Source organism: Pteronotus mesoamericanus, unplaced genomic scaffold (genome assembly GCF_021234165.1).
Source record: "Pteronotus mesoamericanus isolate MK-2021 breed Mesoamerican mustached bat unplaced genomic scaffold, CSHL_Meso_final scaffold_636, whole genome shotgun sequence".
NCBI classification, from domain to species: Eukaryota; Metazoa; Chordata; class Mammalia; order Chiroptera; family Mormoopidae; genus Pteronotus; species Pteronotus mesoamericanus.
The window spans coordinates 932,791-947,218 of record NW_026555324.1 but is presented as its reverse complement, the minus strand read 5'-3'; the positions used below and the strand labels follow the sequence as shown (position 1 = coordinate 947,218).

The following is a 14,428-nucleotide window of genomic DNA, read 5'->3' as shown; positions in this document are numbered from 1 at the left end:
AAATAAATATTTATAGCTATGGGGTGTTGTAGTTTATGGTGAAATTTTGATGTCTTGCTTTTCTCTGCCTTTGCTTAGCCAGCTCCTATGCATCCCGCAGTTCCCAGTTTAAACCTCCCCTCTGCCCTGAGACCTCAAAGCCACTGTGCTTTTCCTGTGACATCTGCTGAGTTGTAGGCACCAATTTCTGAGACTATCTCCCCGACTACATTGTAATCTCCAGGAGAACAGGGAGCTGATTTGACACAGTCATCGTGGAGCACCCTGTACCAGCACAGCAGGCGCTCGGCAGGATAAATGAATGGCTGATCTGGGAGCATGCTCACCACTATGGTGTGGGCAAGGGGCGTGTGCACACCTGGTCAAGCGAGGTGGGGTACCTGTATCTCCCTCCTTCCCTTCACAGCCTCTTTCCCTCCGCCCCCCCACCCCCCCAGTAAGCCTGCCACCTCTGTGATGTTATCCTTCTCCTGGGGCCTCAGAGGCCTGCCCATTTGCAGCGGCTTGGACTTGCACAGATAGTATCCAGCCAGCGGCCTGTGGGGTGGTCGCGCCCCATCTCCGCTCAGGTCCTGACCCTTCTTGGCTCGGCTCAACATCACAAGGGCCCCTGGCTCAATCCTTTAGCAAGATGATGGGGGTCCCCCGGGACAGGGAGAAAAAATGAACTCCTAAGAGATTCCGGTGGAGCCGTGGGGACACGGCGCTAGTGAGGCCTCGGTTGCTATGGTGACGCGGCCTCCTGGAACTCACTTCCGGAGTGGGGCGGCGCATGCTCAAGGCTCCAAGAGTCAGCGAGGGGGTTTCCTCCCTGCCCTCCCAGGATGCCCCGCGGCCCTTGTGCGGTGACGTCACGGAGGGCGTGCCGCAGATCAATTTAGATAAACCGCGCTGCAGAAGCAGTCCTCGGGTGCGCGAGCGCCACCAGGCATTGAGCCGGGACTCGGACTGGCTCGCTCGTCTGAAAGGCGCGAGGAGGCTAAGTGACAGCTCCGTGAGGGGCCCGGGACGGAGAAGGAGGCTGCCGTCGTGACGCAGTCCGCAGGAGAGCTTCGCCTCCAGGTTGGGCGCAGGCGCAGAAGTGTTAGGAGCGGCCAGTGAGAGGGCCGGCCGACCCAGCGGCGCTTCCGAGTAGCTCGGTCGGGATCGGTGGCATTTCGGACTTGGGAAACCGTGGATCGGGGCTAGAGACTCTTCACCGCGAGGGCAGCTTTCCCCGGTCTGAGGGTCGCGGACCCCAGCGGAGGCTAAAAAGGACCCGGATTGGACCAGTCCCGAACCACCGACCCTTGCCCATGGCGGCCTTCGTAAGTATGAGGCGGGGTTCAGGGGCCCCGACGGCCTCTGCAGTCCCTCACTCACCATCCCGCTTCCTCTTCCCGCAGGGCCCTGGCAGCCAGAATGTCACTGAGTACGTCGTTCGAGTTCCCAAGTAAGTCTAACTCCTCCTCCCAAAGCCTCTTCCCCGCAAGAGGGATTAAAACCTATAAGGGCCTCTAGGCGAGCCCAGCACTGCCTGTGATTCGCCCTGCAGATTGGCCGCGACCTGAAGGCAGGGCAGGGGTGGAGCCGAGGCCTCTGTGGCGCGTCTCTGTTTTTTGCATGGAGTGAATGATTGAGTACCTTAATATGCAGTGCGATGCAGCCCTTGGCCTAGCATTCCGCCTGCCAGGAGTGCCTTTTCCCCAGCTGTCACTCTGCTGGTGAATTCTTGATCCCCAAATCCATTTCCCTTATTTTCTTCCTCCAGGAAGCATTCTCTGCTTGCCCTCCCTACTGCTTAGGACTGAGTTCCCGATTTTCCCCACATCTTGGATTGCCCTAAATCTTTGACCATTTTTCTGCATGGGGTTCAGAGTTCGCATCTGGCTTTGCTGACAGACTGGAACTTCTGGGCTGTTTCAAGGGTTCTCTGCTCAGCATTGCCTGCCACAAAGGGCTGAATCCAGGAGGGTTTGTTGAGTGATTGATTAAGCACTGCCTCTTCTTGACCATTCCAGAAATACAACCAAAAAATATAACATCATGGCCTTCAATGCAGCTGATAAAGTCAACTTCGCTACTTGGAATCAGGTAAGTCCAAGTTCCGAGGGGGATGAGAACTTGACTGTGGACCTTGTGGCTGTAATAGTAACTGAGACTTAATTTCCTCAGAGTTGCCCAGTGGAGATAAATGAAGACTAAGGTCCAGGTTGAGCTGCTGGGCTGAGGAAAATTTGTCAGGCCCTGCAGGAGGCCTTCTCTTGAAAGGAGAATATTTAGAAAGCGTGCCCACTGATGGGCATTGTGGGCCTAGATTTATCTGGCCAAGGGAGGAAGCTACACCCTACAGATGGTCTCAGAGCCCCCTTTGTCGGAGGCCCTGGAAAGGGCTTTGGAAGCTGTCTGTCCCATGGGGCTGCTCTAACAGAACGCCATAGAAATCACTGACACTTGTTGCTCATAGTTCAGGAGGCTGGAAGTCCAAGGTCAGGGCACCAGCAGATTCGGTGTCTGGTGAGACCTGCTTTCTGGTTCATAGACAGCAGTCTTCTTGATCTGTCCTAGAGACAAGGGAACTTTTCTGGGGTCCTTTTTTATAAGAGCTCCACCCTCGTGACCTAATCACCTCCCAAGGGCCTCACCCCCAGATACCATCCCACTGTGGGGTTAAGTTTCAGTATGAGCATTTTGGGATGGAGACACGAACAGGCTAGAGCAGAAGCCATTGAAGGTTTTAAACAGGGGTATTATAAAGTGACCTCAGTGCTGTGGGTGCCAAGGGCAGGTGAAGCACGGAGGGTGGAGGCAACAGCCCAGGTCCCAGTGAGCAATGATGGAGCTTGGAGCAGACAAGTGATAAGAAATGATTGGATTACAGTGTGTTTTGGAAGTAAAGCCAACAGGGTTTGTTGATGGATTGGATATTGAAAGATGAGGGCCAGGGCTCAATTAAAAATGTACGTTTTAAAATAATATCTACTGCTAAATTGTCCAGAGATTGAAATTTGGAAAACGTCAGGTTTTAATGGCATCTGAATTTATGGAGCCGTCCAGAGTTGAGTGCAGAAAGAGAGAAAAGGCCAATTCTAAGCAGGTTCTTTTCATTGTTGTTTTTGTTTTACCACTACTATGATCTTACTGTTTGTTTGTTTTTTACTGTTTCTCTTTTTAACTTGTCATTTGGAAACAATTTCAAACTTTCAAAAAGCTGCACAAATAGACATAGTACACAGCTTGCTCGTATCCCGTCATTCACTGAGTGCCAACTTTCTACCTTTTTTTTTGCCAAGTAGGAAGCTGGCTTGGAGTGTCTGTAACTCAGCTTGAGGAGAGTAAAGGGTGGTCTTGGGGCAGTGACACAGCCTGAGCAAAAAGCAGGCACTCTGATGAGAAGTTTTGCTGCCTGCTTCCCCCGCTCTGTCCCTCCAGGCCCGACTAGAGCGAGACCTGAGCAACAAGAAGATTTACCAGGAGGAGGAGATGCCCGAGTCAGGTGCAGGCAGCGAGTTCAACCGAAAGCTTCGGGAAGAGGCTCGGAGGAAGAAGTACGGCATTGTCCTCAAGGAGTTCCGGCCTGAGGACCAGCCCTGGCTGCTCCGAGTCAATGGCAAATCAGGCAGGAAGTAGGTAGTGACGGCAGCGGGTGCTTACCCTCAGCCTTCCTCATGCCCGCACTCTGCAAGGTGTTCGCTCTGAACTCCTATGTCCCATATGCACAGCATGGATGAGAGCATGTCCTCCCTCGTAGGGTTTTTTGTTTTATTTTATTTTTATTATTTTAAAAGATTTATTTATTTATTTATTTTTAGAGAGAAGGGAAGGGAGAAACAAAGAGGGAGAGAAACATCAATGTTGTACAAGAGAAACATCGATCAGTTGCCTCTTGCACACTCCCAGCTGGGGAGCAGGCATGTGCCCTGACCAGGAATCAACCAGGGACCTTTCAGTTTGCCAGATGATGCCCAACCCACTGAGCCACACCAGTCAGGGCTATGTTACTATTTTTTAATCCTCACTCTAGGACATAAGTATTGATTTTAGAGGGAGAGAAACATTGATGTGAGAGAGAAGCTTTGATTGGTTGCCTCTTAACTTGCCCTGACCGGGCACTGAACCTGCAACCTACGCATGTGCCCTGACTGGGAATCAAACCCGAGAGCTTTTAGTTTACAGGACAACACTCCAATCAACCAAGCCACACTGGCCAGGGCATTGGGTTTTATTTTTAAAGATGAACCGAGCTGGTGCTTGTATAGCAGCTTTAAGGGCCAGGATGCAGAAAGCCCAGGCACCTGCCCTGTTCATCTACAGCAAGGAGCCATCTTGAAGGTGATAGGCAGGGAAGAGACACTCTGTAAGATTGCCTGGACTTTTGTGGGGGAGGAGTGTGAGGGCGGAGGCCAGGAGGAGGCTGGCAGTGGTTCAGGCCCAAGGAGGAGTCTGGAGGCAGATCAGGTGGGTCTAACTGTGGGGCCTGACCCTTCATGGCTAATCTAACATGTTCCTTCCAGAGAGGACCATGATGCATACAATGTGGGGAGCCCCGAGCCCGCTCTGCAGGGTGGGGAGCATTGGCCCTCCTTTCCAGATTTGGAAATCAAGGCTCAGACAGTTCAAAGGCTAGCCCAGGGCCTCCCAGACTCTTGATTTTGCTCAGAGAAACCGGATGGCTCTGTAGAGGGGGCAAGCCGGGGGCATGGGTGGGCCAGGGCTGGTCTCTCTGGCCAGGCTGTGACCATGGCTCTTTGCAGGTTCAAGGGTATAAAGAAGGGCGGTGTGACAGAGAACACATCCTACTATATCTTCACTCAGTGCCCTGATGGGGCCTTCGAGGCTTTCCCGGTGCACAACTGGTACAACTTCACGCCGCTGGCTCGGCACCGTACACTCACCGCCGAGGAGGCCGAGGAGGAATGGGAGAGGTGAGTGAGCCTGGGCACAGCTTGGTGGGGAGGCAGGACGCAGACAATGGCACCTCCTGATTTCCGCAGCAGGGGCCAGAGTAATTGGAAATGAGGTAGGTCACCATAATTTAGTGCCCAGCTGGGTACTGGGGACTCGGTGACCAAGCCAGAGCCCACCAGGCCTTCAGGGAGCTCCCAGTCCAGTGGGGAGACAGACACCAGACCATAGGAATGCACAGAGTCTTGCGAGAGCTAAGGAGATGGTGGCCAAGCACAAACTGGCAGAGCAAAGCAGAGCGTCCCTGGATGCTCTGGGTTCGCCCAGGCAGGAGGTCCATGGCTGGATCGGCTGCGGATGTCTTTTGCCTGAGATTGGTCTTGTTACGGCCTTTGTTTTGAAGTCTGTTTTGTCTGATATAAGCATTACTACCCCAGCTTTTTTTTTTTTTCCCCATTTCCATTTGCTTTTAGTCTGTGTGTATCTTTTGTTCTGAGGTGAGTCTGTTGTAGACAGCATATACATATGTATGTCTTGTTTTCTTATACTTCTGCTACCCTGTGTCTTTTGATTGGAGCATTTACAACATTTACATCTAAAGTGATTATTGATAGGTACACATTTATTTGTATTTATAATTATGTTCCTCTGTTGTTTCTTCCTCTTCCCTTTCCCTCCTTCCTTCCTTCCTCTTCCTTCCTTCTTTCTTCCTCAAGACCCTTTAACATTTCTTTCAATACTGATTGGTGGTAATGAACTTCTTTAGCTTCTTCTTGTGTGGAAAGCTCTTTATTTCACCTTTAGTTTTAAATGATAGCCTTGCTCGGTAAAATAGTTTTGGTTGTAGGTCCTTGCTTTTCATCACTTTGAATATTTCTTGCCAATCCCTTCTAGCCTGAAATGTTTCTGTTGAGAAATCAGCTGACAGTCTTATGGGAGCTCCCTTGTAGGTAACTAACTCTTTCTTTTGATGCTTTAAGATTCTTTCTTTATCTTTAACCTTTGACTTTTTTTTTTAAGGTTGTGTTTATTTTTAGAGAAGGGAAGGGAAGGGAGGGAGAAAGAGGAGGAGAGGAACATCAATGTGTGGTTTCATCTCATGTGCCCCCTACTGGGGACGTGGCCTGCAACACACGCATGTGTCCTACACTGGGTATCGAACCGAGACCCTTTGGTTTGCAGGCTGGTGCTCCATCCACTGAGCCACAGCAGCCAGGACTAACCTTTGCCATTTTAATTATGACATCTTGTGGGTCTGAGATTGGTCTTGAGCTGAGAGTGGTGCTAGGATGCCAACCCCACATCAACACCTTCTTGAGGGGCTCAGGGTAGAGGGAACTGAAGAGGGGCCAGCTCTCCCCATGCGATTTCATGGTGTTTCATGCTGTGTGTGCATCCCCTGGGGTCAAATCATCCTTCCTGTCACCTAAGCCATGTCTGTGATTCTCTCTGGCGAATACCCAGTGAGGTGCAGGAAAGACGCCTGGCTGCTGGAGGAGGACCCTGGAACCAGGCCCATTGTCAGACCCCACTGTACCTCCCACCCCTGCCCGCAGGAGGAACAAAGTCCTGAACCACTTCAGCATCATGCAACAGCGGCGGCTCAAGGACCAGGACCAGGATGAAGAGGATGAGGAGAAGGACAAGCGTGGCCGCAAGAAGGCCAGTGAGCTGCGCATCCATGACCTAGAGGATGACCTGGAGATGTCATCTGATGACAGCGAGGCCAGTGGCGAGGAGGGTGAGCTTGGGCAGAGCCCAACCCTGGTGCCTGGGGTGGTCAGCACAACTGCCTGAGTTGTGCCTTGGTCTTTATAAAGGTGGCTAAGTGACAGCACAGAAAGATTAATGCCATTGAGTAAAAAGTTTAGGTGCAGTTGCCAGGGAGATGAGAGGCAGGCACAGCACGCCATGCAGGGCCACTTGGGGAAGCAGCAGAGTGGGTAGGAGGCAGAAATGAGTGGTGGGAAAGACCTGGCCACAATGTTTACTGGAGTTCCCAAGGGAAAGACAAGGCCGGGCAGGGAGATCACTTAGGATTTGCCCGCTTCAGTAATTCTAGTGTGCTCTCGGATCTGAGGGTGATTTAGGGCAGGGGACAGTGGCCCTGAGTGTGAGATTAGAGAAAGGGTGGTGCCAGGGGCGTAGATCCTGGGTTGGTGGGTTTGCACACGAGAAGTGCACTTCTAGGCAAGCCCTTTGCCTTCTCTTAAGAATTGCCTGGCCCTGGGCATCTCCCTCTCTGCCCCCTCCACTTCTCCAGGTGGCAAAGCCCCCAAGGCTAAGAAGAAGGCGCCAACAACTAAGGCTGGCCGGAAGAAGAAGAAGAAGAAGGGGTCAGATGATGAGGCCTTTGAGGACAGTGACGACGGGGACTTCGAGGGCCAGGAGGTGGACTACATGTCTGACGGCTCCAGGTGAGGCCGGCAGGAGACTGTTGTGAGACCCTGGGCCAGGCTGGAGGAAGCGCTCCCTCACCCTGTCTGCTCTCTGTCTTACAGCAGCTCTGAGGAGGAGCTGGAGGGCAAGCCCAAGGTCACCCAGCAGGAGGAGGGCCCCAAGGGCGTTGATGAGCAGAGTGAAAGCAGCGAGGAGAGCGAGGAAGAGAAGCCGCCTGAGGAGGACAAGGAGGAGGAGGAGGAGAAGAAGGCACCCACACCACAGGAGAAGAAGCGGCGGAGAGGTGGGCTTGGCTTTCGAAGCTTCAGCTCCCTCTGCTCCCTCCCAGACCCCCTTATCTGAGCTGGAGATGAGGGTGGGCACAGGTGCCTGTGGTCCTGACCTCCCTTCTTTGGCCCCACACAGACAGCAGTGATGAGTCTGACAGCTCAGAAGAGAGTGACATCGACAGTGAGGCATCCTCAGCCCTCTTCATGGCTGTAAGGCCAGCCCCCGGGGGCCGGGCAGGGGTGTTGGCCTTGGTGTCTGTTTCCTGACCAACATCCCTGATCCTGAAATTTGCAGAAAAAGAAGACACCCCCCAAGAGGGAGCGGAAGCCGTCAGGTGGCAGTTCGAGGGGCAACAGCCGACCGGGCACACCCAGCACAGAGAGTGGCAACACCTCCTCCACGCTTCGGGCTGCTGCCAGCAAGCTGGAGCAGGGTGAGCGGCCTTCCTGTCCCCCCTTGACCTCTTCTGTTCTTGTTCTGTTCTTCTGTCAGGGTCTGAGGCCAGACTAGGGGGCAGACGCCTATCTGCCCTTGAGCCCCTTATACCCGCAATCCAGCCTGGGGTCCCCCAGACAGGTCCGGCCCCCCAGTTCTAATACTCGGCCCTGCGTCTGCTCCACAGGAAAGCGAGGAAATGACACGACGGCAGCCAAGCGGTTGCGGCTGGACACTGGGCCCCAGAGCCTGTCTGGGAAGTCAACCCCTCAGCCCCAGTCTGGGAAGTCAACCCCCAGCAGCGGGTAAGTTGGCGAGGGCAGCAGGGGCAGGATGTGGGTCACTAGGAGGGAGGGCCTCCCACTCACCTCCCCGATCTCCCCTGGGCTCCTCAGTGACGTGCAGGTGACTGAGGACGCTGTGCGCCGCTACCTGACACGGAAGCCTATGACCACCAAGGACCTGCTGAAAAAGTTCCAGACCAAGAAGACGGGGCTGAGCAGTGAGCAGACAGTGAATGTGCTTGCCCAGATCCTCAAGCGCCTCAACCCTGAACGCAAGATGATCAACGACAAGATGCACTTCTCCCTCAAGGAGTGAGGGGCTGGCCCCCACCCTTCTGCCCAATAAATAAGCTCTAGTCTCCAGAATTTCGTAGGTTCTTGAATTCATACACTCACTGCCATGGGTCCAACTGGCCATTTGTTACTGTGCCCCCTGAACCCCAGGGCCCAGCATTAATAAGTATGGAAAAACCTAAACAGCGTTCTCCTGAATTTACTTCTCATTTTTCCCGCCCCTGCTCTAGAATCTCTAGATGTCTCTCAGAACTTTGCACCTGGGGTGATTTCTTAGCTCTGCCTTGCACTTTGCTTGTGGCTTATCCACTACCAACCCATTGAGTGCTTAGTTTCTTTTTCAGATCAGCTGGTCTGTTTTGAGTGTTTTGCCCTTAATGTTTTTCATTCTTTCTTTTACATTTTCCTTTTAAGCATCTCATCTTATGGTTTCTGTCACACACATTAGCACCTGAAGCTCATTGGCATCCTCTTCTATCTTCTGACTCCTCTTTGATCAATTGTTTCGCAATCGCAGATGGGGGAACTGGCGGCCAGCTTGGGTTCTCTCTGTGGAACTTCTGAATGGTCTACTTTGCAGGCCAGTCCTTCTAGATGGTTTTTGTCTTTGCTCCTACCAGGTGTCCCAGGAGTCCCAGCCTGAGCCCATTTGGGGTTCTTAGCTCAGGTCTCTGTCCCTACATGGCAATGAAAGCCGAGACCTCTTTTATTGATATTGGCATCTGAGCCCTGGTTTTCAGCTTTCCAGTGATGTTTCTGGGCTTTCCTTAGTATCTTAAGATTTGGTTATGCTTTTATTTTTTCTGGCTTTGCTAGGCGTTCTATAGTGGGAGGACTGTTCACGGACAGTAACACTGCTGGAAATGACGTTTGGCAGCAGGTGCTACCTTTGAACACCCATCCTGAGTCATCTGGGCTTCCATCTTGCCCTTGGCTGGAAACTGCAGGTGGAAAACTCTTCCCCACCCAGTTCCACAGGACCTTGGCTGTCAAACAGGAATGCCTGAGATGTAAGGCTAATTCCTAGGAATGTCCCAGGTCGGTCCAAGCTCCCTCATACTTCTGCCAGGCCTTTTTGGGGCAGCAGGAAAGAAGCCCTTGCCCTTTGACCCGATGACTTCACCCCTGCACTTTGGCCATGTGGACTGTGGTCTAAGGCCCCCCACTAGGCCGGGCCATGTGCCTCAGTGGTTAGGAGCAGGGCCTTTGGTGCAGTGGGGCCTGAGTTCAAATTCTGCCTGTGTTTAATTCTTGGTAACTTTGGACAAGTGACTTCTTTTCCTTCTGAAAGTAGTCTCAAGGACTACAGTGAGAACAACCACACCAAATTATTGAAGCCCGAGGGTGGGTACAAAAAGTATTTGGACTTTCAGTCATTTCTGATCATTGCTGATGCAAACAGCAAGCGATGAATAGTCTTGAGCTTGTGTCTTTGCTTACCTGCTAAGGATGAGTTCCTGAAGCAATTTTGGGGTGAAAGGGATGGGATTTGCAGTTTGGGTAGCAAATGTTCAACTGCTGCCAACTCACAGCATGGGATTGTGCCTGTGTTACACATGCAGCCCAGCCCCATGGAAGCAAAGCTGATTTTTACCTGTCTCGGGCGCCAAGTCTCCCTTGAGTTTTAACTCAGTCTCACCTGTGTGAGGTCAAACACCTCTTCAAACATGCAAAAGCTATTTGAATTCCCTTTGCTTTAAAAGCTCTCCCAAGCTCCTCAGTGCCAGGTACCATGTCAAACACTAAATGACTGTCCTCAGAACCCCATGTGGGAGGGGCTTTGATTGGCCTCCTTTCACAGATGAGGGACACTTGACTCTCACTTCCCAGGGACCAAAGGGGCTGGGTGTGGAAATCACTGACTTGCAACTGCCTCCAAGGCCCAGTGAGAGTCAACTTCCCCTCTCGCTCTGGTGCTCAGGACATCAGGACAAAGCTATGGTCTCAGGGTCCTCAGGTGGGCCTTCTAGAGACAAGAGTCTGCAGGGGGAGCTTCCTGCCCCTTGTGTCCCAGCTCTTGGCTGTGCTAGGGCCTCTCCCTCTTCCTGTTTTGACACTGGCTCAGCCAGGCCCACAGACAGGGGCATGATGATGCTTAATCCTCCAGGCGGGAACCATGGAGGAGGAGTCTGCATTAGCTAACTCACCTGCCAACCCACCGCTTCCTCACACACACCTGCTCCATCTGGTGCCCAACACAGGGACTCCTGAGCCTCAGCGCTTTGCCAGAGTGGAGAGGGGCCCTACAGAACCCCCCACCCCCGCTCCTTCCAGACGACAGGTGGGGCGGGGACCCCGGTTGCTCACCCTGGGCTGGGCCCTGGCTGCCGCCACAACTCTCATAAATCAGGGATCAGGGGATGGAGGGGGTGTCGGAAATGGATCTGTGGAATGTCTGGGTGTAGGGGTGAGCCCTTAACTCCTAGAAGGACAGACTGTGGGGCAGAGGGAGCCGGCCTGCCTAGGTCTGCAGATGCAGGACACAAGCTGGTGCGGAACAAGGGGCCTTCGTGCCCTTGCAGCGGCCGGCAGTGAAGAGGTTACTTTCCAGCCCAGATGAGGATAAATTGAGGGCGCAGGGCATCCCCACCCTCAGGACCTGCTCGTCACAATGGCCACAGGAAGAGTCCTGCTCAGCTCTCTCCTGCTCCTGTCCCTGCAGCTGGGCCTTGGCAGGGGCCGGGGTGCGCCAGGGGTTCTGGTGGTGGAGGGAGCGCTCTCGTCCGAGCCAGCAGCAGACATAGCGACCGGGAGGCCACAGCTGGGTAAGGACCCACAGGACCCTCTGATTCCCCAACTCCTTCCTGGCCAACTCTTGCCCCCCGTCAGCTGCCCCTTGTCCCTCCCAGGTGCCCGCCTGCGCCGAGCCCCGGCTGGCCCTTGCCAGCTGCGGAGCTTGACCCTGCCGGTAGCCGATCTGGGCCTAGGCTACGCTTCGGAGGAGACGATCGTTTTCCGCTACTGCGCTGGCAGCTGTCCCCGAGGTGCCCACACTCAGCACAGCCTGACGCTGGCCCACCTGCGGAGCCAGGGCAGAGCCCATGGTGGCCCCTGCTGCCGGCCCACCCGCTACACTGATGTGGCCTTCCTGGATGACCGCCACCACTGGCAGTGGCTGCCCCAGCTCTCGGCGGCCGCCTGTGGCTGTGGTGGCTGAGGGTGCCTGGCCTGGGGCCCTGCCGCCACACCAGGAATCTGCTGGCTTGTTTACTGGAGATTTGGATGCTGAGAAGATGAGAAAGTGGAGGTGGCACCCCAGGACTGCCAGCAAGGAACACAATAAAGGAAATTGCTCCTGAGGTCTCATGACTTTGAGTTCAGTGGGGTGCGCCCTGACCCTGCCACGTTAGCTCCCAGTTGGTGAGCAGGTGGGTCCTGGGCTTCCCTTGCAGAACCCAGCCCCAGCAAACAGCCAGTGCAAGGAAGGCTGCCTGTCCATTCACTAGCTTTATTCACAAACAGTGTCTCTGAGAAGCTGGGGGAAGAGCCTGGGGGTCAGCAGGCTGGGGAAGGCTTCCCGGGCTCCCCTGGCCCCATCCCCTCAGGGAGGGAGCGGCAGATCACAGAGATGCGACGGCCCCGCGGAACCCGACGTTCCCCAAAAAAGGACTCTTCATCCCGAAGGATCTCATGGGAGAAGTCATAACGCGCTGAGTCTCTGCAAGAGAAAACAGGCTGTGCCTGGGTGGGGTAAGGGCACCCGTGTTCTAGGCTGAGTGTCTGCACTGTATGAGATGGTAGTGTTTGCTGTGAGGGCTGAATGAGAGAGAGTGCTCGCAGGGCTGGGTAGTGTCTGACCAGTGACTAGCAGGGTGGGGGCTCCTTGGCTGGCAGTACCTAAGGATGTACAGGGAGCCTGGCTCCAGTAAGAGTTCTAGCCACTCTCCCGGCTCCTGGGTGTGTACCAGCCGCATGACACTCGGAGATAGCAGTGACAGGCCAGCGATGGTGGCTCCGCAGAACTGGAAGAGGGCACAGGGTAATGGGTCAGGCTCTGGCCCAGCTGGCCCAACCCCAGCTGGGAGCTCCAAGATGCTGGCCTCAGCCTACCTTGACACTGTCCACGTGTGGCTTGATGTAGCCCCGAGGTTCCAGGTCCAGCACGTGCACCGAGGACAGCAAGGTCTGGCCAGGAACAAAGGCAGCCGCCTGCACACGCTGCAGGATGGCCCGGCTTGCCTCTGACCAGCGCGACTTCTCTGTCTCTCGGAAGCCGTGGATGGCCTGCATAGAAAGCTCAAGTCAAGCCTGGAACTTCCTTGGGGGTTGGGGGAGAGTCGGGGATGGGGAACGGAAACCCAGATTCGAAGGGACAGGGTGCAGAGCAAGGGTGTGGTTTTCCCAGCATGACTCTTGACCTCGCCCTCAACTCACAAATTTGGTGTACCTAAACCGTGATCTTGGGTCTCAAAGCCCGACCCCTACCCCACCTAGTGTGGCCTGTCTTTTGTACCCACCTTCGGGCTTCAATTCAGCACCAATTCCCGTCCCCACTGCGGGCCCCCCCCCCCCCCCCACCAATATTCAATTTTGAGTCAGTCTCCGTCCGCAACGGGTGACCCTCCCTCATCTCGCTCCAAACCGGTTTCTCTCCCTAACCTTGGTCCTGCATCCTAAACACCCCTCAGTTCCAGCTCCTGCCTCCAGGTATGTATGGGCCTGCCCTCATCCTCAAAGTGCTCTCTCTGCCCCCGGTGACCCCAAGCTTCAAGACTCCGCCTCCATTCCCAAGGTCTCGTCCCCAGTCGTAGCCCCGCCCCACCCAGCGTCTCAGTTCCCGGTTCCCGCCCTCACTTTAGCCCCACCCCGACAACTCGCGTCCTACGTACCGCCCTCATCTCAGCCCCGCCCCATCCCAGAGCTCCACTCCCGTCCCCGCTCCCAACATCTCCGCCTCCGCCTCTGACGTAGCTCCGCCCCTTCCGCGGCCTCACCGCGTCCCAGTGGTCGAATTCGTAGCGGCGGCGGCGCAGCTCGGGCTCAACCTCGCGGCTCAGCGTCTCTTCCTCAGCCGCGCTCAGGAAACCGGGCCGTACCACAGCTGCGTCCCGCAGGCGGCTCAGCACGGCCGGGCCCGAGCCCCGCACCCAGCTAGGCCCGGGCAACGTTCTCAGTGCCAGCCACCCGCTCCCGGCCATAGCCTCGGAGCCCGGGTGTAGAATCGGCCGGGGTCAGGGTGACGCCCCCGTCCCAGAGCCTTTGGGTGCGGCTGCGCCGAGTCTCTCCAGCGATTGGCTTCCTCACAGTCCTGCCCCTCGCTCGAGGCTACTGGTTTGGCTCGCCGTCTCAAGTTATTGACTCCTCCCAGGGCCCGCGCTATGGGCGCTGTCCCTCAGTAGCTTAAACTATTGGCCGTCCCGCAAGTCCGTTTCCAGGGGCAAAGGCAGGAGTCCTAGAATTTGGACCAAGGCAAACGTTATGGAGTCATCGAGGACTAAAAGTTAAGGGTAGAGAACAGTTAGACTGAGAGGAAGGGGCCAGAGGCACAGAAGTCAGGGGAGTGAAGTCTGGTCACGATTATGGAACCCAGTTTGCAGAGTTAGCGGTTGCCAAACATCAAAACCAGGCACCCCCCGCTAACCCTTCTCTATGGGATTATTTCCACTCGCATACAAACAGGCTGGCTTGCACCTTATAAACAAAAAACAAACGCTTCATGATAGAATTGGCACATCGCCATTTTGCAGCCTTTATTGGGATATATAGTGGGTCTAGACAAGGATTCTCATCAGCTTCTAACGTCACAAAAAGAGGGACAGCTGGACTTTGTCTCATGAAGGAAGTGAGTACACATCCCCAGCTAAGAGGTCACTGAATCCAATTAATTTCTCTAGATTTATACACCAAGTTACAGGAAGTAC

At 54.6% G+C, this 14,428-nt stretch overlaps 3 protein-coding genes across 3 annotated transcripts; 2 read left to right on the top strand and 1 right to left on the bottom strand.

Annotated features, from left to right (window-relative positions):
* The first annotated feature begins 874 nt into the window (after window positions 1–874).
* GTF2F1 (general transcription factor IIF subunit 1) lies at window positions 875–8,655 on the top strand. Its single transcript, XM_054561995.1, has 12 exons — window positions 875–1,307; window positions 1,386–1,432; window positions 2,001–2,073; window positions 3,412–3,605; window positions 4,734–4,904; window positions 6,441–6,625; window positions 7,148–7,301; window positions 7,386–7,567; window positions 7,690–7,763; window positions 7,849–7,987; window positions 8,177–8,294; window positions 8,385–8,655. Exons 1-12 carry the CDS (start codon window positions 1,296–1,298, stop codon window positions 8,587–8,589), a joined length of 1,554 nt encoding a protein of 517 aa, XP_054417970.1. The 5' UTR covers window positions 875–1,295; the 3' UTR covers window positions 8,590–8,655.
* A 2,523-nt stretch (window positions 8,656–11,178) lies between these two features.
* On the top strand, window positions 11,179–11,724 carry PSPN (persephin). The gene is made up of 2 exons (XM_054561998.1): window positions 11,179–11,332; window positions 11,417–11,724. The coding sequence occupies exons 1-2, from the start codon at window positions 11,179–11,181 to the stop codon at window positions 11,722–11,724; spliced, it is 462 nt and encodes a 153-aa protein (XP_054417973.1).
* Window positions 11,725–12,000: 276 nt separating this feature from the next.
* On the bottom strand, window positions 12,001–13,787 carry ALKBH7 (alkB homolog 7). Its single transcript, XM_054561997.1, has 4 exons — window positions 13,502–13,787; window positions 12,618–12,791; window positions 12,405–12,529; window positions 12,001–12,225 (listed from the first exon to the last, which is right to left on the bottom strand). Exons 1-4 carry the CDS (start codon window positions 13,703–13,705, stop codon window positions 12,063–12,065), a joined length of 666 nt encoding a protein of 221 aa, XP_054417972.1. The 5' UTR covers window positions 13,706–13,787; the 3' UTR covers window positions 12,001–12,062.
* Window positions 13,788–14,428: the final 641 nt, after the last annotated feature.